The 18,511-nt window shown below is 51.3% G+C and overlaps 2 protein-coding genes across 5 annotated transcripts in view; both read left to right on the forward strand.

Moving 5' to 3' along the window:
- Naa20a (N-alpha-acetyltransferase 20 A) overlaps positions 1 to 18,511 on the forward strand; it is a 188,255-nt gene that overhangs the window by 139,074 nt on the left and 30,670 nt on the right. The gene's annotated exons all lie outside the window — the stretch shown is intronic.
- The window catches only part of LOC143377749 (uncharacterized), an 88,706-nt gene that overhangs the window by 9,597 nt on the left and 60,598 nt on the right, over positions 1 to 18,511 (forward strand). Inside the window, exon 1 of one of the 4 annotated variants that reach the window (XM_076829404.1) lies at positions 6,040 to 8,589. The exons of 2 other annotated variants lie outside the window; for them this stretch is intronic. In XM_076829404.1, coding sequence (XP_076685519.1) covers positions 8,356 to 8,589 — 234 coding nt within the window. In that variant the 5' untranslated portion in view covers positions 6,040 to 8,355. Of the gene's footprint in view, positions 1 to 6,039; positions 8,590 to 18,511 lie in introns of those variants that run through there. One more of the 4 variants, XM_076829406.1, reaches the window with a different exon arrangement.

Consider the following 18,511-nt stretch of genomic DNA (forward strand, 5'->3'; position numbering starts at 1 on the left):
GGTGATTTCGCCCGAGCAAGACATCCTGCTGGAAGCAACGTTTTTCAGTGTTCCGCACAGTTTCTTCTGAGAAACTTGATATTCCTACGGAGAATATAGTGGCCCCACTTTTCCTAAAAGGTTCTTCTGGCTTGGAGAGTCGTAATTGGAAGATAAACTCTAATTGTCCTCTTCCTCCAAGTACCCTCGTCTCACCTGCCCTCTTGGAAGACCTACCCAGTGGACACCGGGTCATTGAAAGCAACGCTCAACTTCGCACGCTCGCCTGTATTTTGCAAGCTGTTATACAATACGAGCTCGTGCCATTCGTGCAGAGCCTGGAACACCCTGGCACGTTATCGATTTCTCAAAGGACGAGGAGCTGGTTCAGGGACGCGACTTTTAACGCTGGCAGATCGATTGTACAAGCCGCAATTTCCGTCGTGTCCTCGCCGACCGCGCGCCAAGTCGCGTTGATACCGTTCCGCGCGTTTCCAGTTAGAAGAACTAGATTCAGAGCCCTTGGACAAATTCCAGGGCGAAGAACACCGCGCTGGAGCTCGCGGGACGGGTTCCTATTCGCGGAGGAAAACAGTTGCTCCAGCCTGCGTACACGGTTTTGCGCACATCAATGGGATAGAGGAACTGTTCCCAGGCCTAACTTGGCGATGGGGCCTGTTAGCTCCTTTATTATCCACGCAATCTCAGCTCTCCTCGACAACTTCACCAGCCATCCACACTTCAGGTCGGAATATTCTTCAATATTTCTTGATTCAATTGAAGTTAACCTTCAGAGGCCCGGACTAGCCACTGTACAGACCACCTAAGAATTTGGATACTTTGCCGGCCATTTTGGTGGTATATATGCATAAATTTTAAATAATTAAAATTTATAATTTCAATGAAAAAATCCCGGCCCTCTAAAGGTTAGAGGAACCCTCCGCTGCCAGGAGCTTCTCCTTGGCCCACAAAGAAGCCAAAAGACAGAGAAATACCAGGCTAGTAACAGGGTCAGGAAATCTACAGCGAAGACGTTCCAAGGATCGGTAGATAAATAGTTGCGAAAGCAGCAATGCTCTCGGAAATCTACCCACGACCACAGCCACTGGACGAAAGGTTTTTCGCAGTGTTGTTATAAATTCCCATTGATTAGGGCGCTCGTAAAGGGGTTTATAACGTACAAACGACCAGACCCGAGCGTCGAAGCCGCAGAAGCGGAGATTTACGACGCGGTCGCTGCCCGTTCGCGATTGATGCGCGCCAGGCGGCCCAAGATAGTCGCGCGTGGCACGCGGCTTTCTTTCCACGGAAGTCGTGCGCGTTCCGCGAACCTAGCTGGCTTTCCAGCAGGCCCACTTCGCGGCCGCGACGTACGCGCGTTCTACCGCGAAACAGGCTGCGCGTGAACGCTCGCTAACGGTAGCAAGAGATCTGCGACGCTCCTCTTCCCAGTAGAAGCGCTGACAGAGACCGCATCAATTTATATCCCAAATCGATCCACGACCCTCGGACGACACTTTTCCCCCAACAGAGGGAGAGCAGCAGCGTTCACCACCATCGTCTCCAAGGCGTCGTTCATCAATCCGCAAAGTGATCCGCCTCTCTGGCAAAGAGCGATGCTGTTTCGAGTGGTTTCGCGCGCAAACGGTCAATTGACTTTTTCCGTCGACCCTCTCGGAGAAAGTGGCGGCGATTTAAATGCCCGCCGCTCGTTTCACGGAGTGGCAAGAAAGGGTGGCTCGTCCCTCGTCTATGGTCCCCCGTTACTCAAGAACTGTCGCTCGATCGGCCGAGCACAGACGGTTCTCGCCGAGGGCACTTTCAAGGCGTCCTTCCCGAGCACCTTTTCTTTTATTCCACGTAATTTTCACCCCCGAAAAACAGGGACTCGGAGGATATCGCGACTGTTTTGGTACATACGCGATACTCGTGATCGGATTGAAGCGCGACACGCGTCAGCCGGACAATCGAGTCCACCTTTCGCCATCGACCTTCTCCCATGAATCACAATTACCCAGCGGCCCTCGTAATTTAATCCCGCGCTGCGTATGATGAATGATAACAGATGTCGACGAGAACACCGCGTTAGACGCGTTATTGTCGCTTAATTAGCAAGCTCGAACCGCGGGTAACATGTACCGCCTCAGCCTGCATACTTTCCGCCACCTTTGACCCACCGTTTCCCCCTCGCACACCCCGCTTCGCTTGTTCGCTCTCTCTAATCGGCTTTCTCGAACCACCTGGGCGACCCGTCGCGAAAATTCCGCGATTCACTTTTCTTCTCCGAGCGGCCGCCGCGTGCCAGCAGTTTTCTCCTGGCGGGAGATTCGCGTAGGTTGCTTCCGGGGCGGGCAAGAATGGAATTTACGAGCAGAAAATGAGCCTGCAGCCGAGGGGAGATTTCTTTTAATTAAAGAGAGGTCGGCGCTTCTCGAGCAACCCCTTGAATATAATAATCCCGCCCGTATATTCGCGCGTAGTTACGCGAGGATTCGCTGTCGTCGCTCGGCTCCCTCGAGCTTGCTTTATTTGCCCATCTCGCAAACGGCCGAATTAAGGCTGCCTACTTGCAACCGTGTTCCCTCTGACGGCGCTGATTCCACCTCCGCGAGCTCTTCTGCAGCGTCTGCCGCAAGCTCGCGTGCTCGGGAAACGCGCAATGTTGCTTCGCGCGAGATGTCAGCGAGGTTTCTGTCAAAGGACGGCTTTCCCCCCCAAATCCCCGGGGAGCACCGGGGAAATTATGCGCAAAGAGTGGCGTAGGATCGAAACGGGGACGCTCTTGCAGCTCTGTAAGCCTCGGGAACACAAAGGTGCTCCGAAATGTCCCGCGTCGGGAAGCGGAGAGAGTGCAGTGCTTTGCACGCGGTCAGAAAGAACGCGAGCCGCGAAGCAGGGGGAGGAGCGAGGAAGAAGGGCGCAGGTCGAGATACGGCGCGCAAAGGGAGAAGTTCATCTGTCATCGACTTACTCTCTGCGCTTCGTCGTTCGGCGGTCCAAGCTGAAAGCCCCCGTTGTGCTCGGCTACAGTGCCTTTCAGGAACGATTGACGCTGTCCAGAGTCTGGTCCACGGGCTGAAAAACATGGGCGAACACGTAGGTCGTAGACGACGGAGACGGTGGCCCTTTAGCTCGAAGCAGACGCTGTTTTCTCAGTGGAAACACGCACCCTCGTGATCTCACTTTTAGGGGGTTTACCTACCGTCGGGAGGTAGAAAATGAATCGATTCTTTGGGGATTTATTTGAGAAAGTACACGCGTGTTTTTATGCAATGGTTTTTGCATTCAGATGAGGGACAGTTTAACGGGTTATTATATTATGCTGATTTTCAGAATTGCCCTGCGACAGATGCATTTGGTTTTGAGCGTACCCACACGTGCTATAATGCGCGCCGTATGCCGATACCCAGCCGAGATAAAGTACTAGGAAACGAGCCGTGCATAGTCCGAGAACCGACGTCGTGCATCGCGATCGCTATAACGTATCGGCTGTTTCAAAGTTCCCTGGGATCCGTACACGGGTATCGCTCCATACAGAGGCGACCGGTCGTTTCGCCTTCTGGGAAAAGAGCTTCGCCGCGAGCGCGTCGCGAAAAACTTCTCCCGAGGAAGTTGCCTGAAATTCGAGGCATCCTGGCTACACCTGCAAAAACCCGGAAACTGTTTTCAGGCTAATGTACCAGCCCGCTTTCCGCTCTATAACGCGCGTTCTGCTGTAGCGTCTGTGCAACTTTGCGTACCCCATTCAGCGGGGAAGATAACTAGGTATATACCTATTTGAAGTCATGTAGCTGCATCAGGAAAACTTCTGCTACTTTCAGGATTATCCTCGCGCTGAAAAGCAGTTGCCACACAGTAGCGTATTTAACAGGCGGCCGATGAGCAGCTCCCACCTGGGCCCCTGTCCAAGAGGCCCCCGATCTTTAAATCAAATTATGATTTTATCCAAACACTATATTTCTTATTTCAATTTTCATACCACGCGCGCGTAAATTTATCTATAATTCCCAAAACGTTTGCCATCTGGGCCTTTTTTCCTTAAATCCTACTGTTCCCCAGGTTCATTCTGTTGGATTCCGTAGCAGGGTAATCGAGTGCAACAAGTTTATTATGAATTCTAAGTACTTTCAAGAATTTTTTATTCAGAAGTTTTCGATCGGCGTTTTGACAGAGGTTCCGCTCTTAAACAATAGCAATGATCTGATGTTAGGATTTTGGGACAGGGTTAAGTATACAAGAGTTGTGGAATGAGGCATAAGGATGCGGTGGAAGGAACTACGGAAGGCGCGATGGTCGACGATGGTGACTAAATCTGTTATCGCTGTACAAAAGAATTTTGCGAGGGTGATTAGTCGCGATGCGTTGGCATGTGTTTAGGATGTTTGTGATGTATATCTAGCATCCAATACTTTCCCGCTTTCAAGCTGAAGCCGCGGTCGAAATCTGCGATTCGCTTGTCCAGGGGACTACGGTGCGTTCGCGCTAAGTCTCTTCTCCTCCCACGCTGGAGCGCGAGGAGGGTGCGTGGCCGCGTGTGTGTGATACGAGGTCTCGCACACGCCCACCGCTACGTGACACGGATCACCGCTCGCCTCCTGTGCGTGTACGCGGCCTCATACATATTCATCCTCATATGTATGCCCCGTAATCCACTTAACGTGGCCACGACGCGCGTACACGTCCCGCGGACGTTGAATTTGTAACGTAGACGGATATTTGTATTATCAGTCGATAGGAGGTGCCCGGGCTGCGCGTCGAGGGCCGCCGAGCGATTCCCCGCCGAGTTTCCCGATCGAGCGCGTCGTCGTAATTTCATTTTCGTTCGATTGCCTCGGGCGTGAAAGCCCTTTTAACAGGTCCGCGCGTCCTCGCCGGCTCGAAATCGGGGAAACGTCTCCCTTCCCCGACTTCGATATGAAAACTGCACGTCAGATCCCCTCTGTATGCACATATTGTCCCTCCGTTGAATCTGGAATCAACTTCCCCTGGGTAGAGGGGAGTCCGGGGCTAGTTGATACAGGGGCAGGTTGATACAGACGATTTATGTCGGCACTGTATATATGTACAGTGGCTCGCATTAATATTCGGACATTTTTTAAAATCACATAACTTTTTTGGAATTGGTCCAAACAACTTGAGTTTTTTTCAGAAGCTAGAAGGATTAGTTTGCTAACTGACGCGTTTCGTCGTTTTGAAAAAAAATGTATTTGGTTGGAATAGCGAAAAAAATAGTAAAGGTCGATTTTTAAACTTTTTTTGTGAGCTTGTAATGAAAATTAAAAAAAAACCGTTTGTAGATCGCAGTAAGTTGTATACGTGTCTAAAATTTCATGAAAATCGGTTAACGTTGCTCCGAGCTACAAACGTTTAAAGATCGCAGAATAAGGTCGAGAATCGCGAAAATGCCCCGAAAATCCACGCTTTCCCCCGACTATTTTTAATTGGATTGTTTCCTTTTATTTCTACGAAAATGGTTCGAAATTATATCAGAAAGACAAGTCGTGGCGAAATATCGCAAGATATTTTTGAAAAAGCGTGTGTCGCAATAGAAAGTTAAGGGAAAGCACGAAAATATACAATATTGACAAAATGAGTTTATTAAGTTCGAAGCCAGTAATCGAAGCCGGATCGCGTTACCGCGAGATCAGTAGGTGACACGGTCCGGTATCGGGGCGCCTCGGTAATCGGTTCGCGCGGATAGGAGGATAGAGTCGTAAGCGCGCGAGCGGATTAGCGAGAGGGACCGGGGCAGGGGCGTGGGTGGAGCGCCTCTATAGGGGCCGCGGTCAGCTTGTTAGCGCGAATGCACTGTGGGGAATAAAGCGTGTCGCGTGTACGTCTAAATATAAAGTGGTCGGAGTCGTCGGAGTCGTTGGAAGAGGCGAGGGACCGGCGTGTAACCACCTAGTCAAAACACAACACTCGTGCCGTCCGCCGGAGAGACACCACCGAGGGCCTCGGCGACTCGAAGCTCTCGCAAAAAGCTCGCGGAAAACACTCGAGCTCCGCAGCGGACCGCGACCGTCTCTTGAACGCCCTCCGCGCCGCGTCGCCCGCGAGTTTAGTGTCTGCTGGAAACCATCCCCGTGTGTCGCGCAGAAAAATCGGCAGCATGGCCGAAGAGCACGGTACGAGTGTGCTTGGAGTTTAGGGGGAACGAGGAGTGCGTGGTTTCGGATAAATATAATCAGCCGTTCGGCGGCTGGAAACGAGGCTACGTCTGCGACGGTTTCACGACGACCTTGTCTCTGGGAGAGCTTAAGACCCGTGCTATTTTGGAAAACGATCGTGGCTGGCGAGGCCCGCCGAGGGTGAATCCGAGGGGCTCGAACTGGCGCAAGGGATATTCAAAAGACACCTCTGTGATCGCGTTTCGCGTTGCTGGCCCGGTATTAATTAATTTATGAATCGGCGGGCTCGGTTGGTCCCCGGCGGCAAGGAAGTCCTCTCGATCGGCGTCGGCCCCGGACAAAGCTACGATCGAGCGTGTTAAGGGCAATTACCGTTGCTCGCCGGTAATTAGAGGGGTGGCGCGATAAAAATCGCCGGACGTCGGCCGATGGGACTCGATCGAGATTCCTCGCGTCGGCCAGTCACGGTAACGGTGTTGCGCGTGAACAGGTAGCTTCCTTGGCGTCGTTGCTGCGCGGCCGAGAAGCCTGTGATTCTATTCAAGCAGTTGCTGTTAAATTGCGGTGACGCGAACCGTCTGGCGGATCGAGTACCGCGTGCAACTGGTCCGCGGCGGTCCTCGATTCTGGATCTTGTTTCATGCCGCGCCAACTGTTCTAAAGTGATGGAAAAGGCACTTCGCTGGCGGCAGTGGGTGGTGGCAGTGAGCGGTGGCCGTTTGGCGTCATGAAAGGGTCAGTTGTTCGCGGCGGAGTGGTAGGGTTCCTCTGCCAACTATTAGCTGCGATCGGTTGTCCCTGTGATCCGACAAGTTCGAGGAATCCTGTAAATACCGGGGCTCCCGTATCGTCGGCATCTACGGGCCTCCTGTGATTAATTATTCCCGGCGAGTCGCTGGGACATTTAAATTAACGAGGCCGTCGGCCCGTGAGAGGAAACCTTAATCGCTCGAAAACTGTGCCGCCCCAGAAACCCCGCGGACCATCTGGCCTGCCGTCCAGCTGAAAACAAGCCGGACAATAGCCCCTTCTATTAGCGACCGATCAAATATTCCACTTAATTATTCAGAGGTGTATCGCGGTTATTACGAATTAAAGAAGGGGGGCGTCTAATTCCGTGGCGGCTAAGACGGTCGATCTAGGGAGCTATTTTCGGGCTGGAACGTGACACTTCATTCATAATCCTCTCGCGTAGAAGCTCGCCCCGGCGACACCTAATTAAATCCGAGCTTCCTCTTCAACTTGCTCGAGCAAACACCTCGTTGGGTCTGGCTAGCTCGAGAGACACTGGTGTTTGGGTGTTTTTAATCACAGCTGTGCCTTATTCTACTTATCATTCTTATCAGCGGCTCGTTTCTTAGCAGTGGTTCTTGGTCCGCTTGATTTTAATTTACGGGTTTAATTAGCATCCTCATTCATCGAGTCGCTAAACAGAGATGTCTTGATTCTTCCGTTGATTGCTTCGCTGTAAACGATAGTTGAAGGCCCTCGAGTTGCAGTCATCAAGAAAGTGGCATCGATGATCGATGCCGCGGGTCATGATCCTCCCGCCCCCCTTCGCCGTGGAGGGTTTCGCGAGCGGACGTCGAGGAAGAGCAGCAGGCCTAAGTGCAAACGCGTGTTTCCGGGGCTGGTCGGCTGCCCTTTTCGCCCTTAATCCTGCTGGCCCGTTTCCACGACAGCGCGCGATTCGGTCGGTAAATCACCTGGCTCTTCCTTCATCCCCTGGCCACCCTCCGAGCGCACGTTCCTCAGCGATTGCTGGATTAAGTTAACGCACGCGATTACCGGATTAAACCCTTCAACGTGTGTGCACCACGGATTCCAGGGACCTCGCCAACGCTTCTCCCCGACCATTGCCATTGGGTCTTCTCGAACTGCAGTAGTGTCTCGAAAAAAGGCGATCGCTATCTCTTCCACTTCCTCCGTTCTTGCCGCGGCGAATGAAAGAGAGGGACACTCGATCTCTCTTGTTCTACTCTCATTCTTTTGATCTGTACACCAAAAGTCCCCTTCCACCCTCGCTCCATTCCTCGCAACCCCCAAGTCTCTAGATCTCCCGCAAAGCGACCCAAGCGAAGCTCCCTCTCGAGGCTTCTCGAGACCGCAGTGGCTTTGAATTCGGCGACGATTCCCGCCCCGTGCCGCGAAGACCTTTAATCGACCCCCAACGAGACCTGGGAACTCGTACCGTGCTCGGTTGGTCCACGTGAAACAGCTCGGACCCGAGAGACTCCTCGACGAGATGGAGCGTGCCGTTTCGTCGGGCAGACTGTCGACGATCAGCGAGCACTCCGAAGCCGCGTTCGACGCCGACAATAACGACCCTCCGGGTCGCTGCGGGGAGGAAGTCGCAGTCCCCGAGGGCGACTCCCAGGCGGAACAAAAGCTGGAGAACGAGACGACGGCTGTGAAGTGGCTCCTCGACGACTCGCCGATGGCGAAATTTACACGGAGCATCAAATGGATCTACAAGAAAGTGAGTCTCGAAGTGTCTTAAGAGAGCTTTGTAGTTCCCGCGCCCCATCTGCTTCGTAATTGTCGACTTGTGAATTCGCCTTTAAACTTGCAAATGCAGTGCAGACCGACCGAGCGAGCGTTGATTCTTCTCACTCTGACACACGTGCAACCAGAGACACCTTAGTCTGCCGGCAAACAGACGAAGGCTCATGCGTGCTTCGAGCGGATTCAGAATTTCCGCGCGAAATCCGCTTTGCTACTTTTCGACCTAATTGCTTAGGGCGGGTGTAACTTGCTTCCCACTCGCGTCGCGTCTCGTGTTTTCCTTCGAGCATCCCCGCGATAACTTTAATTATCACGCTCACGGAGCAAGGTTGACGTTTCCATCGGCTTACAGTCGGCGGCTATCATCCGCTCCCCCTGTTCGTGGCTCGGTGAAAGAAGCTATTAACCGCACGCAGTAGACGCTGTTCTTTTACTCTGTTTTACTTTCTAACTCCCCGAGCCGTGTCTGTTTCGCCGGGAAAGAATCGCGGCGGGCCTCTTAGCCCAGCTGCACGAAAGTCGTGACGGCTTTCGTGTTGTTGCGCGGCTCCGGGTATGCTCCTCTTGACGTTGCTCGCCGAGCACCGAGTCGTCGGAACCTTGTACCGATGCATCATCGATCCCAAGCGCCGTGCAACCGCCCGACGCGCCGCGACTTCAAGAAAACCCAGAGGGGAATACCTTCTGCCTCAAATTCCCAACACACGTCACGACCCTCGTCCAAGGTTCACTTTCCCCCGAATGTGCCCCTCCCTTACGTGGGATAGACAAAAATGAAAAGTGAACCTCTCCCACCAAGTCCTCCTCCTGGGATCTCCTCGTCGCCTTCGTCGGAGCATGCAGAGATCGCGGTGTCCTAGCTCTGCCTCGTCGTCTTTCCTCGCGAGACGGATCAAGAGGGCTACCTGTCGCGGCAGAGGGGCCACGAGAGCCAGCGAGCACACAAAAGAAGAAGGCTCGGAGGAGGATGAGCGCGTGGATAGAGACAGAGAAGGGAATCGCGTGTCGAGAGTCTTGGACCTAGAAACTCTCCTTGCCCGCGCCACTTGAGCCACGAGACCCTCCTCGAGAGGGCCTTAGGAGGCAAATGACCCATTTCGCACTGTGGTTAGATTTTCGGGTTGTGTCCCAATGAACAAAGTCCGATGCGATAATAGAAACGATGCTAATAAAATTAATAGACCCCTCTGAATAACTTTCGACGGGGTCAGAGATCGTCGATAGGCTTCCTACAGATTAAAACGCGATCCCTTGCGCCAGCAGCGAAACGCATGGCAACGTGGAACCTAGTTACACCTATAACAAACTCTCTCTAAACCTGCTGTTTGCTCGGCAGCTTGCAGCGAGCCTTTTTCCCGGGGAAATCGCAGCCGTGGACCGCTACCTAGCCCCCGCGTGTAAACGCGACCGAAGGGGATGTTTGACGCAAATCCTGCAGGACGGGCGTTAACCGTGCGAAAATTTCCCTCGTCGTATTTTCGCGACGGACTTGACAGGCCGACTGAAATAGATCGATCGGGGCGTTTTCGCGCGTGCAACGAATTTTTCTGGATTTAAACTCGTAACAGGTCCGTGAGGCGTTAGTGGAATCGAAATCGTCATTGTTCGAGCGCTCGCCCCAGTACGTCTCAATTAGCGAATTATGTTGCGCGCGCGGCGCTGGCTTTTATTCCCGACTTGCGGTCGAGCGGAGCAATCGAAATGCGGATTTTCGATGTAATTCGCTGCCGAACTCGCGGATGATGTGCATGCCCGAAATATTCCGCGCGTTTCCCTGTGCCAGGTGGTCGGAATAGCCCGGCACTCGCTACTCGAGATTCTTATCCGGTGCCTGTGGCGCGTTCCATATGTCCCGGGATACCCTTTTTATGCCCTTCCGATTGTCAATATTCCAGGGTCGATAAACTCAGCGCTCCAATTTGCTCCGCGCTCCGTTTTTGCCCATCGTTTTTCGCCCAGTTTGCTATTATTGGAACCACAATGGCCTCGTTACTGGGAGGACCGAGCACGGTTCATCGAATAAAAACCCCGTGTCGTGTTCGCGCCGTTTCAGTTTTACTGCTGTGTTTTCGCGAGGGGCGAGGGGTCTGCGGTGTTTCTCTAGCGGAGGTAGAGTAATTTGTAAAATCAGCCGCGATGAGGTTCCCTTATCGTCTATTGAAATACCACGGTAGCTTCTTTCAGTTCCTACATCATCCATTTATTCCACTACTCTGAAATTCACGCAGTATGGATAATTTCTATAGAAATTGACAAACTGATTTATTCTTATTTATTTCCCGACTTTATTTCACGAATTTTAGTACATAGGATGGTGAAAATGCGAGGCTCAGCTAAAGCTGCCATTGGGCCTTACCTCTGTATAAGTGTAAGTGTCACAGCATAACATTAGAAAACAAAAGGTGGAGAAAAAACTAAAACTAAACTGAAAAGTATAAAGATTCGTACCCAATTTATTTTGGCTCAATATTTCTGCAATAATATTTCCCTAGCACTAATAATAACGTGTATAGTCGAGTGCTGGAATAAACATTTCTAGTTCTGTACTTTAATTAAAGAAACTTGTAATATATTTTTGTATATTGAACAAAGCGAAGGAACTTCTGCGCCGAGCCAATAATTAAGACAATGAGCAGTCACCTGGCCCGCGGGGCGTCGAGTCTGGGCCCGCAACTCGACACCGACCGGTCCAGGGAATCGCGATCCTGCATTTCGTGGCACAGTTGTCGGCGTACCTGCGGGACATTCGATCCCCCCGTGACAGTCCATCGAGCTGTTTTCGTTTCGTGGCCCGACCGCAGAATCGAGCCCCCGTATCGTGTCCAGGGGGGGCTGACAGCGGCAGGGATGCACTAGAGCGAATCGATTTCACCGTGGCAAGTGTCGCGTTAATTGCGAGCGCTGATAATCGCCGCGTCATTAAACGTCCACGACGCCGAGCACCAGGCACAATCGCGACAATTAGAAAGGACAATCGCGATTTCTCACGCCCCTCGGAAATAGAACCCCTATTGAAAAAATGTCCACGATTTCTGGTTCAGGAAGGAATTACTTCTGTGACCCATAGCTGCTCTCTTAATTTAGTTTACTGTGGTCTGTTGATGAACAGGTCAGGAGCGGATTTCTGTATAGGCTAAGTAGGCTGCAGCCTCGGACGGCAAATTTTGGGGAGCTGAAAATTTGGGGAGCTGCAAATTTGGGAAGCTGCAGATTTTGGGGAGCTACAAATTTGGGGAGCTGCAAATTTGGGGAGCTGCAAATTTGGGGAGCTGCAAATTTGGAGAGCTGAAAATTTAGAGTGCTTCAAATTTAGAAAGCTGAAAATTTGGGGAGCTACAAATTTGGAGTGCTGCAAATTGGGGGTGCTGCAAATTTCGGGTAACGACCAATTTTTAACGAAAGAAATTGGAAAACGTTTGGACACAAGGGCTTAAGATAACTTTAAAAACAATTCACTTTTTTTCCATATACCGAATTAGCAAAAACTCACCTGTGAGCACTCACATTGAATTAATTATGAAATTTTCTCAGCTCTTCTCAATTAAAATATTTGATGATATTTCACGGAAAGGGCGGCAGCAGCCTAGGGGCGCTAAATTTCAAAATCCGCCTCTGGAAAGGTTTAACGATGAAAGGGTTCGCTTACGACAAGGTTAAATCGTAAACAGATTCTCTCACGATGCGTTATGACTCGAACTCAAGGGCCTCCGAGCACTTGTACTATTTACCTCCGAAATGGAGTCTTCAGAGGCAAGAGCACCGCGCTCGATACCACCCCCCCCCCCCCGTCGGAATCGTTCCCCTGGAAAACGGGGATCGATACGGCGAGATTCCATTGCACGTCCGCGTTGCAGTTTTTCACGAGGAGCCCCGGCGTCCCTTGTGCAAGGGACAGGCTTGTGCAGAGCGATAAATTGGATTGCCGCGGACGAGGCAGATGGAGGAGGACTAGCGTTGGCACGGTGTAATCTTCGCGGAGACTTAGCGCCGCGTACATAGCCCCGTCCGCCCGAACAACAGCCCACCTCGATTAATCATACAGTCTTACGGTGACAGCTTCTATGAGAGGCTGAATCCTCGCCTTGTTGCTCCGCGACGAGATCGATACCCGTGATCCCATTCAGGCTAAATTGCCTTCCATTATCCAAGTTACACGACCGAGCGGTACTCTTGCACCGTTGCCTGTTTAGTCTTTCCCCGTGGATCCGCCGTCCCGCCAGCCATTTGCGTTACTCGTCCAACGAAACTGCGAAATCGTGTGTGTCGGGTCAGTCGCCGGCGAGATACTGCAGGCGAGCATAGCGGTATATCCTTAAATTAACGCTGCCGGTGCAGCATCCAAGGAAGGTTACCTCGCAGATACTCCACGAAATCGCATCGGAGAGGATTTTGCGTACCTTAGACGAAGGATTGGCGGAGAAAATGACGAGCATAGAATTTTGGGGGCTCGACGGTAGTAGGCTTCCACTGGTAATCGGTGTAGGATCACATGTGTGTGCCTGCTTTCTCACGGAATGACTTTCCTCGGGAAAGGAATGCGCGGGGCAGCGAGCTGGCGAATAAAATCGTTGCGCGGGGTCGTGGTCGAGTTCAACGACACACGAACCTTGCCTAGAAAGAGAATGGATCGAAAGGATCTGGGATCCAGGGGATCCCAGCGAGACCCCCTTAGACACGTTTTCGACCGACTCTCGATCGTTATTGTTTCGCGACAGTCTCTCGCTAATTGCTGCCTTCTTCGAGCAACCGGGTGTTTCAGGCTTCTAGGGGCTCGGTAAACATTTCCTGTTTAATGCCGGGCTAGTAGCTTGCTTGCGAGCTCTCGCATATTTCCAAGCTCTCTGGCTCGTTCCGCGCTGAAACTTCGCGACAGATTATGACGCATCGCTCGTTTACCGGACGCACCAGCGAAGGGCAGCGTGCTTTACCCATCAGGATAATTGAGACTGGCTGGGCAGCGATGGAGATCGATAAGTTTTCATCTGGAACTCTCGCGTACGCGATACGTCCAGCCGTTTCCAGGGCAAAGTTCGCTTCGCGGGCGACAGGCGACTCGGCTGAACGTTTCGAGTGTAGTTGACGGAGACGACTGAGAGCAATTTTAAATAGACTCCTTCCAAAGCTACGAATCGAGCCGCGACGGTGGGTTTTTCATTAAAACCGAACTCAAACAAAATTCCCGGAGAAAAACTGCCTCTGCTAACGCCGGTCTGCCAGCGAATTGGACCCGGCGGAGAGCCGGGTGAGTAAATAGCCAAGGATTCGTCGAGCATCGAGAAAGAACTCCCCGACATAGTTTTCGCCGTGGTACGGGGAAAAAGTCCTCCCCTCGGATATATCTGCTCGCCTGCCTGCTTTGTAATTGCGAGCAGGTTCAATCCGCCAGCCGTTCAACGCAGTTTCGCCAACAATTTCGCGCCGATACGCTTGGGACCCCGTCGTTCGTTTCTGGAAACGGTATCGCCCAGCTGTGCTTCCCTCCGACTCGCGGAGGTGAATCGCGGGTTCCTAGTTTCCTGCGTCATCCTCCGCTCCACGCCGCTACGCGAACGTCGTCTCCTTCCTTCGCGTTCTACCTTTTTGCCTATCTAGGGGACTCATCGATGCGAATTTAACGCGACTCGAACTGCTGCCGTTGCTTCCTTCTCTCTGCACGCTGGCGAATGATATTTTCATATCGAAGCGTCGAGCACGGTAGTACCAGCATTTCAGCTTCTGCCGTTTCATAGGTACACCTATGTACCGTTCCGCGGATTCAATCGTACGCGCTTCAACGGGGAATTTCGTGGAAACTTAATATTCAAAGTCAATCGTTACGCGAAGCAAATTTTCCACCTCTGTGCCAATAATCTCCCTTTCCCCGCGGTACCTCAACTGAACCGGCGTACAAAAAGTCGTTTAATGGCCCCGGTGCCCACAGCGCGGTACATAACTCGGCCTCGCCAAGGGTCGTTAAAAGGGCACGCCGTACGTTCGGATTACGCGGCGAATCACGAACGAACCGGAACGTATCGGCGCCGAGGAACGTTGCAGCGGCCGCGTTATCGATAAACCCGTATCTTCCGGTTTCGCCGTGGAAACGACGCGAAATGCGTTCTACGTCCGTCTTAATCCCCGCCGCGCTGAGATATGGCGCTCCGGGAGATTTCGACGCTAAGCCCCGCGTCGTTTCCCGTTCTTTCCTCCACCCCCGCGATGAAAAAGGAGCTGGAAGCTTCGCGTAATAATTGCGGATCGCGAGGGTGGTCTCGCGGTGTGTTCGTACTCTTTCCCACCCTCTGTATTCAGGCGCGAGTGTTTCCCCCGAGACTAGGAAGTTCTAAGTGGCATTTGATAGGTAACTGGGCACTTTGGAAAGAAAGCAGACGTCAAATAAGGTGTTGGGATTTTTATCCTTGTCCTCCTCCACTGCTACGTATGCATATAATGTTCGAATTTCACCGCGAATGCATCATCGGGACTTGCCGCGAAAATTTTATTATTATTATTATTAATATACGGGAAAAGCCATAGTTTACAAATTTCTATAAAGTGAAATTACAGAGTCCGAGCACTAATATTTATACAGTATTGAGTGTGAATAGGATTAGTCGGTAAGCATTTGAGGCAACACAGCTGCTGTTGATACCCAGTTTTGTTACTCTGTGTGCATATGTAACGAGGTCCTTATAAAAAAAAATTTGATGTACCCCGAACAGTCCGAGCACGTTCCTCCCCGAATTCGTAGATGTGTGACAGAATCATGGGCGGAATTAGCGCCCCGTTGGCGAGGGATTAAAAAGCATGGAGCTGGTATTGAACGCGAGCACGTCGGCCCGTTTGAAGGAGCCGCATTATTCCGTGCTGTCGTGCACGTTCGAATAATCCGCGGGAAATTTGCCACGGCCGACTGGCTGCATCATTCGACGATAGTTTTATCCGGACGAACGTGCCTCGTCACTGTCGCGCCATCCTCCTCGTCCTCTTCCCCAGCCCCTCGACGTCCTGACTGCAATTTCCGCGCTCTACCCACTCTCGTCGATATTCATTCTCCTTTTCTTCGGCTCGCACGCAGCCCTGGGCCGCCCGACGGAAAATTGATTTCGAGCCGGAAAAGCGGATACAGAAGGCCGCGGCTTACGCCCCGCTGACACCGATCCGCCGACTCTCGGGTCGCCTGACGGCGATCCCAACGAAATCTGGGGATCGGATCCGCCCCCGCGACGACGATAGACAGTTTCCAGCTCCGCGGACGCTCTTGCAGCGGCCCAAGTTGTTCCGTCGGGCCGAACACGTGTTTGAAATTGCGCCCGCCGATATCGCCGTCTGAGCCTCTCGAGGCAACAGGGGATCAATTTGCAAGTGAAATTAGACGAGGGGCTAAAAAACCGAGAGGAATATGCGCGGACGGAAAAGGGGATTTTATCAAACTTACGGGCTCTCCACGTAGCCAGCCGAGGGCGGAACTTTAAATTCCGCCAATGGCTCAGCTTTGCACGTCGGGCCCGAGACATCCCTCTGTCGCTTGGCATTCATAAGCCTTTTTTACGCGTTTATCCTGTAATCTCGCCGGGGTGGTTCTAGCGGCGACGAAACTCGGAGGAAGTTTACCTGTATCGAGATGGGGGAATCAGTTTCGCTTGATTCTTCAGACGCGCAGGCACTTGGACGAGCTTGAATTTGACCTGGATAAGGAACTACTTAGGGACGCGTGCGGGGTGCGCCAGATATTCTGCACGAACGAAGGGGGTCGTTCATAAAGCTGGCGCGTATATTTCACGCGGTCCAGGAGATTCATAACGAGTGTTAATTTCCAGCCGAGTCGGGGCAAACGAGCCCCCGTCGGGCACTGGCTCCTTAACGTTCCTCGAAATTATTTAACGGAAGCAAAACGATACACCCCGCTGGCTTATTAAAGCGCGGCCCGGATTTCCTCCGAGCAACGCGACTCGTCGAAGAAAATGAGAAGGGAAGGCCGCCGCGCGCATTGAAGAATCCACTTCCCGGCGGGCTTGCCAGCGAAAAATCTCGGCGAACGCCGGGTAACGAGGGATTTAAGCCCGCCGAGATCGTCACTTTGTGCCCTGGATTAACATCCAATTAGGACCGGACCTGGCGAAAAATCTCGCGTCATAGTTCTCTGGGATGATTCTCCCGCCACGTAATATCCGAAGCCACCACAACGCTCTTTCGCCTCTCTCGGCGGTCGGCTGCGATGGCTGGGGCTAGGTCGGGCAGGCTAGGTTTTGTTTCGAGGCGCGCGGTTCCTCTATTCGCGATACTCTATCTCGTTGACGGTGCACTCACTTTAATCAGAAGTCTCGGTCGACCGTGCCGCGGCGATCCTTCTCGTTTGCTCGACTTTCCCGAATGCCGATGGCGCGCGGGGATATCATCGCGGCGCGGCTTTATGTAGCCTGCAAATTTGTTCCCAACGCAGATGCCTCTACCGCAAGTCTAAATGGAAGGGCTGAGAATAATTGGACCTCTGAGAGATCTCGACATTACAGGACAATTTTAGGACCTTGCAACGAGAGGAGTGCAGCTCCATTTTTCACAGTTTTTCTGTTACGACGAGTGATATGTGTATGTAAAAAAATTTTACATCGCTTGGTGCACGTTCCATGGAAATCCGATAAATAAAAATAGAAATATTTATATTAATATTAATTCTATTTTTCTAATATTAATATAATGTTCAGTGATACAATTAATTCCCCTCCTTTTATGGGAACGGTTGTGAATAAGTAAACTGAATTGTTTCTCCGTAAACCAAAGAGGATTTTTATTATTTTTTTAAAAACTTATGAGCTAAGGTTTACTTATTACAATCATACCTGTAAATCAAAGAAACAACATTCAATGTTTATTATTCACTCTATTATATATTTACACTTTCTTTGGTTTCTTTGATACATTCGTACACACTCATTTCAGCCATGTGTTTCTCCTCATCACCTTATCTTTTTTTCTCGCATCTCGATGTTTGCTTACCGACCGTCGTTATTACGCGGGATGATTCACGTAGCTTTAGGAAAGTGCCATCTACTTTCCTTACATTAATATTTCTATTTTTATTTATTTTCATATTAATATTTTTATTATAGAATATTCTTTCGCCAAAACTAGAAATAAAAACATATCAACTCGATAACTACTACTTATTGCGTCAAAGCAATAATTTTATAAACAGTTTTTTCTAATTGACTCGAAACTGGGAAACACGAAGCTACAAGATCCGGAATTGCATCGTCGTCCGCTACTTAGGATTGCATCGATAGCAACGATAATCGATGTCCTTTCGATGGAACCTTGGCGAAATAATTACGTTTAATCGATGATTAATCACGGTCCCACCGATCAGTCGCGACAATGGCACCAGGGTAGAACTGTAGATTAAAAGGAACGAAGGAAATAAAATCGCCGACGCGATACATAGGAGGCGGGGGTGGCAACCCCCGTGGTTAGATAGGGGGATCGTTAAGGGGATAGAGATGGGAGCCGAATTACCTGGGAAATGGATTACTAGAATTTATATCGAAAGTGTATCGGCCGTACGACCGGGCCCAGCAGTTTCCACTGGCGCATCCTGGTTGACGATATTAGAGGGACTCTCACGGAAATGTGGAAAATTCCCGGCAGCCAAATGGGGTGCACCGTTATCGACCTCCCCCGTTCACCAATTATCCCTCACTTTGCCGGGAATAAAAATAAATATCGCGCACGAGCGCCTCGGAGACCATTTCCGCGGCGTTTCCTTTCTCCGCGCGACTTACTGTTAGCTATTGCACGTATCTAGAGTACTATACGTTCCTAGTACGCGCCGAGCTTGGAAATGTGATAATTGGGGGATGATCTTCGTGCGACACCGGAGAATTCGCGAGTCCAGTTTGCTAGGGCGATTAATAAGCACGGGT

This window comes from Andrena cerasifolii, chromosome 16 (assembly GCF_050908995.1).
Source record: "Andrena cerasifolii isolate SP2316 chromosome 16, iyAndCera1_principal, whole genome shotgun sequence".
In the NCBI taxonomy this organism is placed as follows: Eukaryota; Metazoa; Arthropoda; class Insecta; order Hymenoptera; family Andrenidae; genus Andrena; species Andrena cerasifolii.